The 14451-nt window shown below is 53.5% G+C and overlaps 7 protein-coding genes across 7 annotated transcripts; 4 read left to right on the top strand and 3 right to left on the bottom strand.

The window, feature by feature from the left end:
* Nucleotides 1-137: 137 nt before the first annotated feature.
* Nucleotides 138-2274, bottom strand: P170DRAFT_391820 (mitochondrial integral membrane protein). The gene is made up of 2 exons (XM_024845951.1): nt 1857-2274; nt 138-1788 (listed from the first exon to the last, which is right to left on the bottom strand). The coding sequence occupies exons 1-2, from the start codon at nt 2028-2030 to the stop codon at nt 346-348; spliced, it is 1617 nt and encodes a 538-aa protein (XP_024700484.1). The 5' UTR covers nt 2031-2274; the 3' UTR covers nt 138-345.
* Nucleotides 2275-2290: 16 nt separating this feature from the next.
* Nucleotides 2291-4439, top strand: ppe1 (putative ribosomal protein/carboxylic ester hydrolase (Ppe1)). Its single transcript, XM_024847108.1, has 5 exons — nt 2291-2828; nt 2961-3460; nt 3532-3622; nt 3711-3967; nt 4074-4439. The coding sequence occupies exons 1-5, from the start codon at nt 2650-2652 to the stop codon at nt 4253-4255; spliced, it is 1209 nt and encodes a 402-aa protein (XP_024700483.1). The 5' UTR covers nt 2291-2649; the 3' UTR covers nt 4256-4439.
* A 95-nt stretch (nt 4440-4534) lies between these two features.
* Nucleotides 4535-6236, bottom strand: P170DRAFT_416184 (putative MFS transporter; the record flags this gene model as incomplete). The annotated part of the gene is made up of 5 exons (XM_024847107.1): nt 4535-4978; nt 5029-5502; nt 5553-5631; nt 5683-5909; nt 5967-6236. The coding sequence occupies 5 exons, from the start codon at nt 6234-6236 to the stop codon at nt 4535-4537; spliced, it is 1494 nt and encodes a 497-aa protein (XP_024700482.1).
* A 300-nt stretch (nt 6237-6536) lies between these two features.
* On the top strand, nt 6537-7967 carry P170DRAFT_416182 (putative endo-polygalacturonase; the record flags this gene model as incomplete). The annotated part of the gene is made up of 1 exon (XM_024847106.1): nt 6537-7967. The coding sequence occupies one exon, from the start codon at nt 6537-6539 to the stop codon at nt 7965-7967; it is 1431 nt and encodes a 476-aa protein (XP_024700481.1).
* A 385-nt stretch (nt 7968-8352) lies between these two features.
* On the top strand, nt 8353-9642 carry P170DRAFT_450177 (exopolysaccharide inner membrane protein-like protein; the record flags this gene model as incomplete). The annotated part of the gene is made up of 2 exons (XM_024851105.1): nt 8353-9260; nt 9330-9642. 2 exons carry the CDS (start codon nt 8353-8355, stop codon nt 9640-9642), a joined length of 1221 nt encoding a protein of 406 aa, XP_024700480.1.
* A 663-nt stretch (nt 9643-10305) lies between these two features.
* Nucleotides 10306-11808, top strand: P170DRAFT_479699 (glycoside hydrolase family 88 protein; the record flags this gene model as incomplete). The annotated part of the gene is made up of 2 exons (XM_024853708.1): nt 10306-10452; nt 10510-11808. 2 exons carry the CDS (start codon nt 10306-10308, stop codon nt 11806-11808), a joined length of 1446 nt encoding a protein of 481 aa, XP_024700479.1.
* A 102-nt stretch (nt 11809-11910) lies between these two features.
* On the bottom strand, nt 11911-14373 carry P170DRAFT_366821 (putative C6 transcription factor; the record flags this gene model as incomplete). The annotated part of the gene is made up of 3 exons (XM_024844777.1): nt 11911-12823; nt 12883-13454; nt 13522-14373. 3 exons carry the CDS (start codon nt 14371-14373, stop codon nt 11911-11913), a joined length of 2337 nt encoding a protein of 778 aa, XP_024700478.1.
* Between the last annotated feature and the right edge of the window lie 78 nt (nt 14374-14451).

Below are 14451 nucleotides of genomic sequence, written 5' to 3'. Positions count from 1 at the left end.
CTCTTTGACTGCATGCTTTACTTAACTGGCTTCATTCTCAGTTTCGAGATAATCTTTCCTTTTGTCGCCTTCTCGCTCTCATTGATTCTTGAATTTTTCCTGTATCTACTGTAATCCTAGGTTGGGTGATAGATACTCTCATTAACTTTCGAACACGTTGAAAGAACACATTACCAATCATTAACATAATAGCTGAAAAGAATCAAGGTAAAAATAAAAAATAAAAATAAAGACAACCAAAGAAAAAAAGTACAAAAAAGGGAAGACATGGCGTATATCATCAGATTAGAAAACATCCATATCAGGTACAATTTACCATTACACCGACTGGGCATCGCAAGTAGATTACTTCTTTTGACCCTTGGCCAATTGCCCTAATCTTCGCTCCAGAACCGTTCGTCCCGCAAACGATTTCCACACTTCATGCGGTGCGCCCTGGACCACATCCCAGTCCTTCAGGTTCTTGGTCACGGTAGTCAGGTCCTCCTGAGTCTTGGCCCACTTCTCGCTCTTGCGGACTTCCACGCCGGAGCTGACCACCACCAACGGCGTGTCGGCAATCTGCACATGGCGAGCGGTCTGGATCTCCGACGCCGTCATGGACCCGGCCACCAGGCTCTCCTGCAACTTGGCCTTGATGAACTTGCCCGTCTGGTAGGCACTGCGGCCATAAACCCGGTCCTCGCGCGAGCGGCCCTTGAAGATGGCGCCCGCCAGCCGGTCCAGACCGAGCGGCGAGAGCACGCCGCGTAGCCAGAGGAGGAAGCCCCAGCCCGGGGAGCCCACTTTGCCTAGGTAGTCCTCATGCAAGGAGTCGATGAGCATGAGGCCGTCGATCTCGAGGAGGTGGCGACTGGCGAAGATGCGGCTGTAGATTCCGCCCACGCCGGCAGACACGATAACCCAGGGCCCTTCTTCGCCGGCCAACGCCAGCGCCTCCGACAATGCGTCGGCCGCCATTCCGGCTGAATAGGGAGACGGAGCGTTGTCAGACCAGCCGAGGCCCGGTCGGTCCCAGTAGCAGTAGCGATCAATGGTACCGTTTTTGTAGGCAGCGTCGACAAATGGCTGCAGGGTGTATTCGACGGGTTCTTCGCCACCCTCGAGCAGGATTGTAGGCTGCCGACGGGACGAAGCGGTGCCATCAACGTTATCCTTCGTGACGTTACCCACGCAGGCGAGATGAACGCGGTAGTTGTTGCCGTTGACATAGTACTGATCCCCAGGGGCGGGGAGCGAGGCGTCGCGGGCGCGCAAGATCAGGGTTGCGGTAAAGAGAATGGTGACGATTCCTAGGATCGCCATGACGACGGTCTCAACCAGTACAGCCAGCCATTCCCGCAGAGATCGACGGGTTTCCTCGCGACCCGTCAACCGCTCTTCTTCCTGCCGCTTCCCCCACGCGACGAAATGATTCTGGAGGATGTTGTAGAACGAGATAAACGTCGCCCAGACCACGGAGGCGATGCCCACCCAGCCTTCCTCGACGCGGATTTGGGGGACTCCGAGAATGATGCACATATCGACTAGGAGAAAGATTGCTAACACAATGCCCCAGATGGTCATGGGCTTGGACGGAACGGCAAAGAACAGAAGGCCAATGGCGAGATAGCCGACAGTAAGGGTGGTGTAGGAGAAGCCGAAGAAGCCAGAGCCACGGGTGTGCATCAAGGGAGGGCTAACGAAAATGGAGACGATCAAAAAGGTCCACCAGATGAAGCTGATTGCCAGGAAGAGCGAGGACAGGCCTCGCAGAGCACGAATGCTCCAGAGGTTGTAGGGGGAGACCTAGCATTGCGAAATAATTAGACAGGCCATTGGCGATTTTCACAACATACACCGGGGTAAGAGCTCACAGCAGGGTCATCAGGATTCAAGTAGGCGGGATTGTCGCGTGGAAGGAGTCTTGTCCGTTCGTCGGGTTCGCGATAGTAGTGCCGGGATCGAGAGGACTGGTGGTCATCCTCCTCACGGGCAGGCTGATCCCCTCCCTCGGGATTGTCCTTTTTCTTATGCCACAATGAAACCATTGTCCGAGATTGATTGTTCAGATTGATCTGGACCGTGAGCTAAGATGGGTAGAAGACTCGAGGAGGATTGATCTGGGCAAGGAAAAGTATGGCCTCGGAGAATTTGGAATGAATGACGTCATTACGAGATGCCGCAAACAGGCGAGTGAGGTCATCTGCCACGTGACGCAGCCACACTGACTGACGAGGATTCGACATCATCGATTGTGGTGATAAGAAGACGGCGAGAGAGAGAGAGAGAAAGAGGGATGGAAGTGGGAAGGAGGAAGGAAAAGGAAGAAAGAGAGAGAAAAAGTGAAAGAAAAGGAAAGAACGGGCGGGGACCTTCCCAAAGAGGAAATGCACGGGACTGATCCCATCCCCCTAGTGTCTCTCTTACTCTTACTCTTACCCTCTGCTATACGTGAGCATGAGATTAAATAGTTGCATCGCCAGATCCCCATCTTCTGGTCCAATGCCCTCATGGCGGCCTGCTCGAGTGGAGATCCGTCCTTAGTGTCCTCGGCCCCACCAGCACATCGACTGCTGTTTGTCTCCCAGTATCCCGATCATCATTCCCCCTCCGACAAGAGTGTTCCAGCAAGGTCCCTCTCCGACGTTGAGGCAGCTCCATATATCCATGAGTGAGCTTCAAAAGTCCTTTGCGAAAGCAAAATTGGCCAAGTTCCCGTCCGAACTGCCTCCAGTCCCGGGCATGGAACCCCACGAGGAAGCAGACGAGGATAACTCGTCTGTCTCGTCCGCTGGCACGGTGGTGCCTTCGCCCACGAGGCAATTGTTTTCGAGGCCAGCGCGAGGGTGAGTTTGGATGTCCTCAAAATAAGACGCCCGGTGAAGCGGTGACCGTCTTTCTGTGTCGATCGTTCATGCTACCTCCCCCTACCACCCTATCTCTATCATGTTTGTCTGATATACTAACAACCTCCCCAGGTCAGCCTCTACAACTCTCCCCTGGACCGACTTTTTTACCCAGGAACTCTTCTTGACCCAGGTTACCGCCACCGCTCACATCACTCACCACGTCTACTTGACTCCCCCGAGCTCCTCGGGTCCGTTATTCGTCATGCATCACGGAGCCGGTTCCTCTGGTCTCTCCTTTGCAACGTGCGCCGCAGAGATCCGAAAGATTTTGCCAAACGCCGGGATGCTCTCAATAGATGCCCGAGATCACGGCCAAACCGCCGTGAACGCCGCTCCGGTCCAGGAGGGCCAGGATCCTCCTCAGGTCGAGCTGGATTTGACCCTGTCAACACTCAACAAGGACCTCGTCTTCGTGGTGCGCGAGACCCAGTCACGCATGGGCTGGGACACCCTCCCCGATATCGTTCTCGTAGGACATAGTCTGGGCGGGGCGGTGATCACCGACGTGGCAAAGACGGGTGAGTTGGGAGCCAAGGTATTGGCGTATGCTGTGTTGGATGTTGTGGAAGGTACGTGCACTTTTATTGTGGCCATATTGATATCTTAGATGAAGCTCACCGAGGATTCTTTCGGTATATAGGTTCAGCAATGGACGCCCTTCAAAGCATGGAGAAATATCTCTCCACTCGACCCTCGCGGTTTCCGTCGTTAACCTCAGGAATAGAATGGCAGTAAGTCCTTTCCTATCCACATCTGCCTAGGCACTGTTACTCCAGTCTTCTACTCCATTAAATGACATATACCAACTGACTATTCCAGCACCCGTTCCCGAACAATTCGCAACCGCACCTCCGCGCGAGTGTCCGTTCCTTCGTTACTATATGAAAAGGGCACCCCAACCGATGACCCCTCAAAGCCCTGGGTTTGGCGAACCAACCTCGCCGAAACGAAACCTTTCTGGGAGAACTGGTTTGTCGGGCTGAGTCGGAAGTTCCTTGAGGCTCGCGGCGGCAAGTTATTGCTGCTAGCTGGCACGGATCGTCTAGACAAAGAATTGATGATTGGACAGATGCAGGGTATTGTTTATTATTTCCTTTTCTCCTCCTTGACTGTTTTCTGATATTCGGTTTTCTGTGTTTCGGGCATCAAGAAAGTAGATGGTATGACTAACGACAGCCCTAGGCAAGTACCAACTCCAAGTGTTCCCCGAAGCAGGTCACTTCATCCAGGAAGACCAACCGACCAAGACGGCTCAGATCCTGGTGGACTTCTACAAGCGCAACGACCGCAGCGCACTAGTGCTTCCACCTAAGGTGGCCGATCTACAGGCGTCTGCGGCGATGAAAAAGAGCACAGATAGGTAAGAGTCGGGTTTGGGAGATAGTCGTAGTAGATGGTTGAATTAGGTGTATATATCTCCCTGCTTAGACAAATCAGCACGTTTATCTGGATGACCAGAAACTAGGGTTTCCAGTGAGACGCAGAATTTTGATGGGCAAAGGCATGTGCTGTATAATGCCAAATAATGAGCTTTATATTCTTAGGTATTCATGACGAGAAGGGGACATCTATCGCATAGAATGAACCGGGTTTTCTCAGCCGCTCCTCAGAGCAAATACATTCTTCCTTACTGCAAGGCCACGCTAGTACACGTAGCGAAAGTTGGGATTTTCACGATCAGTTAGATCATGGAATGCCAGATCATGAGAGACCTCAGGTGAAGCGCGAGTTGTGGCCCGATTTCGAGCCATGAGAAGCACTCTGGTGACCACGACAAGACCCAGATACACCGCATAGATGATGATATGGGCCAGGAAGCCAGGAAGATAGCGAGGGGCGTCTTTCTCGCGGAAGATCTGGGGAGCGATCAGGTTGCCGACAGCCCAGCCAACGAAGACCAAGGTCATGGTGATGCCCTTTTTGGTCTGGCCGGCGATGTTGCGCGTCACCAACGAGATGATCAGGTTGCCTTCGGCGGTGAAAAGCTGGGTGCAGTAGAAGGCGATGAGCATGCCCCCAGCGTTTGAGGCCGTGGGCGTGACGGCGAGAATGACGATTGTGCCGGCCATAGCTGGCAGAGCCCACAGCTGGGAGTATATTAGGTATGAGATCGTTTGAGTGGCAGATAGCTACTTACGATCATAACCACACATGTCTGCTGGAATCTTTGGGCCGCCCATGCAGAACCAAGCATCCAGATGATCGTCCACGCGCCTTGAGCGATGTTGAGGAGCTGTGTCTGGAGAAGTGAGAAGCCAAACTGCTGAATGATCAAGTTGGAAAAGACCCCCAGGCCACCGATGATCAGATTGGCCGTCGTGATGAGCATGACACAGCACCAGACGAACGGGTCTGTGACCGCCTCCCACACTTGATACTTTTTATACTCTTTGTTTTCGATGCCGGTTTCGTTATGCCGGACGCGCTCTAGCATGAGCATGCGGTCCTCTTCGCCGAAGCATTTGGCGGATAACGGACTGTCGGGGAGTAAGACGGCGATGAAAAAGGCCCAGACGCAGGTGGCGAGTCCAAGGACGAGGAACAGCAATTGCCAGCTCGTTATGGGTCCGTTTGTGAAGTGGGAGACACCGAAGGCCAGGAGGCCGCCGATCTGTGTCTGTCAGTCTAACCTGGTGGCAAATGGATGGAATTGCAACGCACCATTAGCTGGACACCACTCATGCAATACCAGACCGCGTTCAGCACCGACTGTTCTTCTCTCTTGTACCACATTGCAGTTCTTAGAAACGTGTTAGTGAATCTTTCCCCGGGAACTGCGCGGGACGCTTACAATAGCATCATGGCCGGCTGGACACAGCTCTCAAAGAAGCCCAGCAGGAAGCGGACAGCCATCAGGGACGCAAAGCGAGTCGAGGCTGCTGAGCAGGCCACAACCGCACCCCAGAGGAAAACATTCACGGCCAGTGTCTTCGCCAGGGGAAGCTTTTGTAGCAGGAAATTCTGTGGATACTCCCCAGCCAGAATTCCCAGGTAGAGAATAGTTCCCAGCCAAGAATACTAACCCACGCTGTTAGTGCTTGGTTCATGGTCTTTTCGCAGCATTTCGAAACTTACCTCTTGGCCCTTGAGGTGTGCGTCGTCTTTGATTCCCATGATGGATGCATAGTTCAGAACTCCCTTGTCCAATGACTGGCAGAAGTACGTGACAACCTGGATGACGAGGATTCGACGAGAGATCTTCCAGAAGAGACGCCTGTTTGTGGCCGCATCGATCTGAATTCCTGGATCGATCTCTAGAGGATGAGGCTTCTCCTTGGCCTCGACGTGTTCAATGGCGTCGTTCGAGGGTTTGCGAAGTTCCTCGTGGTCGACTGAGGCGCCCATCTCGTCTTCTTTCACGGGCATGGTGCAGTAGTAGCTGGGTATGATCCGAAGTCCAAAGCTGTCTGTACCTCTGAGGTTTTTGTAGTGCTATCTGCAAGGTACGTGGCGCCATGAGTCCGAAAATCCGCCCGATTCCCCCGGACATTGCGAGTTGGAGGATCGACGGCGAGTTCACGCAACGATCGGGACATCTCCGGCGGATCCCCCGAGCGCCGGTTGCCAAAACAGCGGGGATTCTTTTATTCAGGATCGAGAAGAGAGTCATGCTCACTCCTTGCATAATCTTGAGTCGTGAAAAACATGACAATCCAAGTGTTCGACTCTCCTGCCGGCATTCCGCTGCATTCGGACTTCACCGTGGAAGTCAAGGAAGAGAACGACCAGCGATGGAGGCCAGTTCCTGTTTACGCCGTGGAGGTGGCCAATGCCAATGTCACCTCTAACGAATTCAATCGGCACACCATTGCGCTCGCATCCTTCGACTTCGATGGCCCCATTAAAGTCCAAGTGACCTACACAGGGCCTGTACAATCTGCCGAGATTCGGCCACGTTCCTTGAGCATTGAAACGCAGTTGAACGATAATACCATCGCCTTTTCTCTTCGCACGCCCAAGGATGTGATGCTCGAGCTGAACGGTACTAAATGGACGGCTCTCCACCTGCTCAGCAACGGCATCGACGCCAATGCACCGACACACGACACCGACGACATCTGGTACTTCGGTCCGGGCATCAATCAAGGCTCCGCCTACCAACACGTCACCGACGGCGTCAATCTGCTGGTGCCGTCCGGAAAAACTGTCTATCTGGCGGGTGGTGCCTTCATTACCTGCCGGTTGAACTTCATCAACAACTCCAACAGCGCCGTCCGAGGACACGGGTTTATCCTGGGTCCCGAAGGGGGTTATGTACACCGCGAACACGGCGGCGCGATCCACATGAGCGGCGCCAGCAAAATCACAGTGGAGGGCGTCACATCGCTGGGAGCGAATGGATTCAGTCTGTCGGCGGGAGAATGCCGCAACGTGCACATCGACCGGTATCGATCTTTTTCATCGGCCGGCAATGGCGACGGAATCGACATCTTCTGCTCGCGGGACATTGTCATCGAGAACTGCTTCCTGCGCAACTCCGACGACACGATCGCCCTCTACTCGCACCGCTGGGACTGGCACGAAGACTCCCAAAACATCCTCATTCAGCATTGCGTTCTGCTACCGGACATTGCACACGCCATCAACATGGGCACGCACGGGGATCCGTCGAAGCCGGAAACAACCCGCAACGTGACAATCCGCGACATCGACATTCTGGACCACGAGGAGAACCAGCTCTGGTATCAAGGATGCATAGCCATCAACGCGGCAGACATGAATCTATTCCATGATATTCATATCGAGGACGTGCGGGTCGAGCGCATCACTCGCGGGCAGCTGATCAACTTGCGCGTCATGCAGAATGCGATGTGGACGACCGCTCCGGGGCGAGGAATCCGCGACGTTCGGATCAAGAACCTATCTCTAGATCTACGTGACGCGAAGATCGTGAACCCGTCGATGATTCTGGGCTATAACGCGGCGCGTCGGATCGAGAATGTGACGTTCGAGAATCTCCGGATCAACGGGGCGCTGGTTCATGAGCAGATGGAAAAGCCTCGATGGTACATGACGGCCGATATGGTTCCTTTGTTTATGAACGAGCATGTGGAGGGTGTGAAGTTTCTTCCGTAGTATTCACAGCTATATAGATTCTTCTAATTGACAAAGCCTATTCTCATACTTTTGACAACTCTTCAAAAAGTTAGATATCCGTCTAAAGGACGCCAGGAAGCTGAGAAAATGCTTGGCAATAACGAGTAAATCCTCTTGAACATTGGCAAACCAATTTGCGATTTTCGTTCTGCTCTATTTCGAGCTCACCAGCGGAGGAATGAACGGCTTCAAACCCGACGGAGCAATGGCCGGGGAAAAGATGACAAGAGTGGTGGCAGCCTAGCTGATGTTAGTTGCTAGACCGTTGAAATATGCTACGATTCCAAAGACTCAACTCCATTAATAGCACCTCGTTTCACTCTGGAATATACAAACACAACTTCCATTGAGCACCAAGATCACCATGAAGATCGAAAGAATACTCACCGGCGCCACTCTATTCCTGAGCGTCAGCTCCCAATTCGTCCATCCAGGGGCCCTACACACTCGCAAAGACATCGAACGAGTCCGAAACAAAGTACACGCCCAAGAACAGCCCTGGTACCGAGCATGGCAGCACCTCGAGTCCGGCGTCCTGGCACAGACAACATGGACACCCTCGCCCCACGAGGTTCTAGTCCGAGGCACCAACGCAAGCTGGAAGCCCACGCCGTCTCAAAACTACGGCGACGCCTACCGCGACGCTCACTCGGCCTACCAACTCACACTGCGGTGGCTGATCGGCGGAAACACCTCATACGCCGATCACGCCGCGACCATCCTGAACAGCTGGGGCACGAAGCTGCGCGACCTCAACGGAACCGAAGACAAATACCTCGCCGCAGGCCTATACGGGTACCAGTTCGCCAACGCGGCGGAGATCCTGCGCCTCTATCCCGGCTGGACTGCAGACTCCCAGGCAGAATTCAGCGATATGCTGAAGCGCGTGTTTGCGCCATACAACCACGCGTTCCTCGAGCACCACAACGGCAAGACGAACTTCTACTACGCGAACTGGGACCTGTGCAACGTCGCCAGCCTGCTCGCCATCGGGATCTTCACGGACAATCGAACGATGTTCGACTACGCGACGCACTACTGGCAATACGGGCTGCCGGACAGCAGCGTCGTGGTCAACGGGGCGCTGCCGTATTTTTCCATCGCCAATTTCACCGAGCAGGGATCGGGCAAGCCGTTTATGCAGATGCAGGAGTCTGGAAGGGATCAAGGCCATGCGATGCTGTGTATGGCGTTGCTGGGGGTCATTGGACAGCAGGCGTGGAATCAGGGCGTGGATCTGTTCGCGACGTACGGGAATCAGATCCTGAATGCGTACGATCTCCCTCAGAACCCGGTTTCCGGTGTGATCGTTCCACGTACCCTCGCTAATATACTCTCTAGAGCTGAATACGTCGCCAAGTACAACACGAACCACACGGTGCCCTACGTCCCCTACACCAGCTGGGAGGGTCTGCTGGACAAGATATCGGCCAAATCGCGCTTCGACGTGCGGCCGGGGTACGAGGCAATCGCGTCGCACTATACCAGGGTCAAGAATCTGAATGCGTCCTGGTCCATCCGGTTTCGCGACTATGTGAACGGCAATATCTCGACCGATGTCGAGGGTGGCGGAGGTGACTACGGGCCTAATTCTGGCGGTTATGATGCGTTTGGACATGGGACGCTGATGTACCGGATTGAGTCGGATGCATAGGGATTGGGATTAGTTTTATGTTGTTGTGTAGTGGCTGCGTCTTAAAATGCCCTGTTCTCTAGTTCTGCATGAATGATGGTTTCTCAACCTAGAATGTCCTAACATCGGTGATAGGTATATACTGCTATCGATGTATAAGATTTCAATACTCAAGTAATTAAGGGGTAAAATTTATATGCGAAGTCTCTGGAGAACCTCGGCTACCAAAAGCCAGTGCATTCAACTTAGCTCTCTGAACGGCTCAGATCCAGTGGTCGGAGAATAACCACCAGTCCAGGTGTTGGTGATGTCAACCAGCCATCGGAGGGCCTCCGTCATTTGCCCCGACGGGATATACAGACCTGCGCATGGGTCGGTAAGAGTTGGAGTTTAGTTAGTTTGGGACCAACGGAGTATGTGTCGGTGCCCAGGCCGCTTCTCTGGAAGTTTTATTGAGAAAAGCCGAGGGTATTAAAGCTAATCCATTGCTATAAGTTAAATAAATACAGTCACGATTGTTCTTTCATATTTTCCAAAGAGTCTAATCTCCCGATCCGACCTCCCCCAAACACACATACAATGCCGCTAGATGACGCACCTTCAACTTCAACGGTATTCATGCATTATGCCCGATATGAACAATATTGACCCATGGTATAGGAGCAGAGTGCAAAGAGGCTCAAAATGTCTCAGCTTGCAAATGGCACAAATGGTACAAACGGCACAGGCAACATCAAGAGCTTGCCTTCCGCTGCGAGACTGGCAAAGGCGCTGTATTCGGAATCGGTGATTGCCAAAGTATGGAGAGTGGCAGCCAAGGCCCAGGACTCAGTAAGTTCTGAAAGAAGAACTTCCCAAAGCGCAGGACATTGACAACCTCCGCAACAGAGCAAACCCCCGGTGTTGTATCCCGAATATACCGGCAGCGATGGATGCACATACGTCTATCGAACGCTGGACTTCTGGACCTCGGGCTTCTTCCCAGGATCCTTGTATCTCATTCTGGAGCGCCTGACGCGCTACGAGAAGACAAGCATTCATCTCCCTCCTGGCGATACTGGATCGACCACGTTCCCCCACAAGCTTCAGCTCGAGCACCTCTGCCGCTGGTGGACAGCCAATCTGCACCAAAACGCCCGGAAGCGCGATACCCACGATCTGGGGTTCATGATCGCACCCTGGGCCATGAAAGCCTGGAAACTGCACCGCGACCCAGAGGCGTACGGCAGTCTGGTGATGGCGGCCCATTCTCTCGCCAGTCGGTTCGACGCCACCACGCGGTGTATCCGCAGCTGGGACGTCTGCGTCACGAACCGCTACTCGTTCACCGACGTCTCGGCGGACTTCCTCGTCATCATCGACAGCATGTTGAACTTGGATCTGCTGTTCTGGGCCGCCGAGGAAACGAACAATGCGGAGCTTTATGACATTGCGGTGACGCACGCGCGCACGTCACGGAGGCACCATGTTCGCGAGGACAACAGCACATTTCACGTAGTCAACTTCTATCCGGATTCTGGGGAGGTGAAAGAGAAATTCACCAACCAGGGCTATGGCGATGAGAGCTGCTGGGCGCGGGGACAGGCGTGGGGGATTCTAGGATTCGCACAGACGTTTGGGTGGACCGGCGAGTCGGAATTCCTGGATACAGCGAGGGCGCTGGCGGATTACTTCCTATCGCACTTGCCGGCTGACGGGGTGCCTTATTGGGACTTTCTGGCACCAGTCACGGACGACAGTCCACGGGATACGTCGGCGGCCATGATCGCTGCCTGTGGTATGCTGCTGCTGTTCAAGGCGCTTCGGGACACGCCCGAGGGAGACCACTATCTTCGAGGGGCGTTGAGGATCGTGGATGCTACGACCTCAGCTTTTCTTCATCCACCCACCGTGCACTTCCAGACAACCCGCTCTCCAAATCAATGTGAGGTATACCCAGAAGGGTGCATTGCGCCGGGAGCGAGTGACGGATTCGGGACTTTGGGGGTTGTCGATTCCTCCCGTTCTCGCACCTGCGACACGATTTTGGACGGGGCCACGATCAATAACTATGAGTTTGCTCCCAGGCGGTGGGCAAACCATGGGCTGGTATATGCGGACTATTATTTCTTGCTGTTCGGAAATATGTTGCTGGAACTGGGACTGGTTGATGCGAGAGGGCTCGTTAACTCTAACCATCATACATAGACATGTACGCGTGAAAGGTACTCTGAGTATCATCGCCTGTATATTATCGAGAGACCATGACTGCAGATATATAGAGGCTTATACCACTCCATAGTGATTGATTCAGTTTCCTGACCTGGGTGTGTGGCTAGACAAATGGGACAAGTCATCCCCAGGGCTAATCACCGCGTTGCCATAATTGACACTAGGGTTCTGCCACATGTGTAGCGGGTCTGCATCGTATGATTGCATTCCCAGAGGCAAAAGGGCCTGGCCTTCAACACCTTGTCCCAACGCCGACAAGGGGAACTCCTGCTGGAAGGCGGGGGGAAGCGGTGGAAAGGCGAGACTGAATGGATCATACCCGAACGGGTCCTGCAGCGCTGAGGTCTCGAGGTGATTATTCTGTGAGATACTGGGGTTTATCCGTCGTGGCGGTAACGCGTTTGTTTCGCTGCGAGAAGCAACAGTGGCGGGCGATCGTGGCTGCTCTTTGGATTCATCCGAGTACGCTGTTTGTCTAATATCCAAGCTTGGACGAGGACGCATTGCCGAGTTACTTTGAGCCTCGATCAGTCGCTTCGCAAAACTTGATGCAAGGTTGCCTTCTCCGTCATCGGTCGTCTTCCCAGGCCCGGCCCATCGTTGTGAAATTTCCAGCAAACTGGCAATCAAAGTATCGAGGACGGGTGGAATAGGTACTTGATTATACCTGGAATGAGCGAGCAGCATCCGACCCGCGATGAACAAACAGAATGAAAATTGGGGATTGGTGAATATAGGTGAGCAGGCCAGAAATCTTTGACCAATCCTTGCCGTCTCCGAGGCTGCCTCAAGACATGTCTCTGCGGATGATGCTGACGGCGGCTTCACGGCACAGCTCTGCCAGTGCGCAGGCGGGTATGCAATCCCTTGATGAAGCAAAATAACAGCGGTGTTGTGCGTCAGATGAGCCAAGATGAGGTTAGGATCCATGACTCCATCAGCGTTCAGGACGGAGGCCTCGCGCCACTTAGATGGCAGGTATAATTTCCATCTATAAGCAGCGACAATAGTTAGCAAGTTGCGAAATCTCCTATAAAGTCAAGCACTTACTGGATTAGTCTAAGATCAAGCTCTTTGAACTTCATCATCCACAACTGAGCCTTTTCAGTGTCATTGACAACAAACGCATGGTGAAGAAAGAAATTTGTCACCAAGGCCAGCGACTCCGTAGCTTCGATATTATACGCCAGCCCGCCAATGGAATCCTGATTCCCGGAGGTTGACAGTACATCACTTCCAAAAAGGGCCGAGCTGCTTGACGGTGGACCCTTGGAGTCTGAGATCCCAAAGTAGGGAGTACGTACTTCTCGCTCCTGTCCCCATATAGCACCCTCACATGGCAATCGACGCTTGATCTCGGCGCCGGTCAGGCTCATCTTCCATCCAGTGGATACACTGCAGAAGCGATCCATGAGGAAAACCGTCCAGAACACCCGGCGGCGCTCCTCTGCCTCGCTCCATGATTTGGATGGTGTTAGAAACAGCATGCGTCGAATAAGCGTCTCGCCTGCGTTTGTGGGTTGATAAAGCTCGTCCTCTTCCACATTCAACTGTAATTGTTCTACTGTGCCCACCATGTTTCCGATAATAGACCAAGATGACGGACCGCGTCCTCGGCCAATCTACCAATAGACACCAGTTCAGCCTTGCGAGCGAATACACAATGAAAGCACAGGACCAGCCACGTACCGTCTCAAAAGCCACAATGATCAAAGCCTGCAGATTCTCGACAGAGAAAGTCTCAATGCTGTTCAAGATCACTTTCTGTCGACTTTTCTCCGCGATGCGGGATTTCGTCTGTTCGTCGCATAGGCGCTCGTTCTGGGAAAAGCGCACACATACCGCGATTATCGCATGCAGAATACAAACAATGCGCGGGCGTTCTTCTTCGGACCCCATCCGCTCTCGAAATCGAGCCACATGCAAGATCGGAATCCAGTGGTGAATATTCAAGTAGTAAAAATCAACCAATTCGTTCATGACATCGGGCGGTAGAAGGCCGCTGGGGTCATTGTCCCAGTACGAATGAGGCGAGGACGCAGGCAACTCCTCGAGTCTCCGACGCTTTGCTACACGCGAAGCCGATTCATCCTCTGCCACATCTTGTGCTGGCGACGTGCTCTGCCTCTTTTGCTTCGACTCGGCCGCAGCTTGCAGTAGGCAGCTTTTCAAGTGTTCTCGCCGCCGCTCCAATTCCGTGAAGTTGGTTGGTTGGTCCGCAGATTCGAGCAAATCAATATCAAGACCAAGTGCCTGCCGCATCTGCTGCCAGAGCATCTCCTGACCGAGAAACATATTCTCGAGCGTTTCAATGCGACGGTAGAGCTGGTCGACTGCGCCTGCGCGGAGACCGGGCTTCAGACGTCGATCGTCATAGACGCAAGAGACGTTGAATCGAGTACATTGGTCACACGGTTGCGCGCGATTGCAGCGGGCCTTTTTCTTCCGGCAGGACTGGCAGGCAGGGACATCGTCCTCGGGCTTGGAGGGTCCATTGTGCCCGTTGGCCTGGCTGTCGTTGTGATTCTCCTTCGGTGGCATTGGGACCGCGTATCAGGGATCAGGGAACGATCATCCAAGGCGTGTTACGAGGGCATTCTTGCGCTGCGGAAGGAAGGC

Source organism: Aspergillus steynii, assembly GCF_002849105.1.
Source record: "Aspergillus steynii IBT 23096 chromosome Unknown P170scaffold_8, whole genome shotgun sequence".
Lineage (NCBI taxonomy): Eukaryota > Fungi > Ascomycota > Eurotiomycetes > Eurotiales > Aspergillaceae > Aspergillus > Aspergillus steynii.
This window is presented reverse-complemented; position numbering and strand designations above follow the sequence as displayed.

Excerpts from the sequence above, each read along its gene's own strand:
- P170DRAFT_391820 (XM_024845951.1), bottom strand. The coding sequence starts at position 2,030 with ATGGTTTCATTGTGGCATAAGAAAAAGGACAATCCCGAGGGAGGGGAT. Across the intron at positions 1,789-1,856 it reads TGAATCCTGATGACCCTGCT|GTCTCCCCCTACAACCTCTG; the intron begins GTGAGCTCTTAC and ends TCGCAATGCTAG.
- ppe1 (XM_024847108.1), top strand. The coding sequence starts at position 2,650 with ATGAGTGAGCTTCAAAAGTCCTTTGCGAAAGCAAAATTGGCCAAGTTC. Across the intron at positions 2,829-2,960 it reads TTTTCGAGGCCAGCGCGAGG|GTCAGCCTCTACAACTCTCC; the intron begins GTGAGTTTGGAT and ends CAACCTCCCCAG. Across the intron at positions 3,461-3,531 it reads TGTGTTGGATGTTGTGGAAG|GTTCAGCAATGGACGCCCTT; the intron begins GTACGTGCACTT and ends TTCGGTATATAG.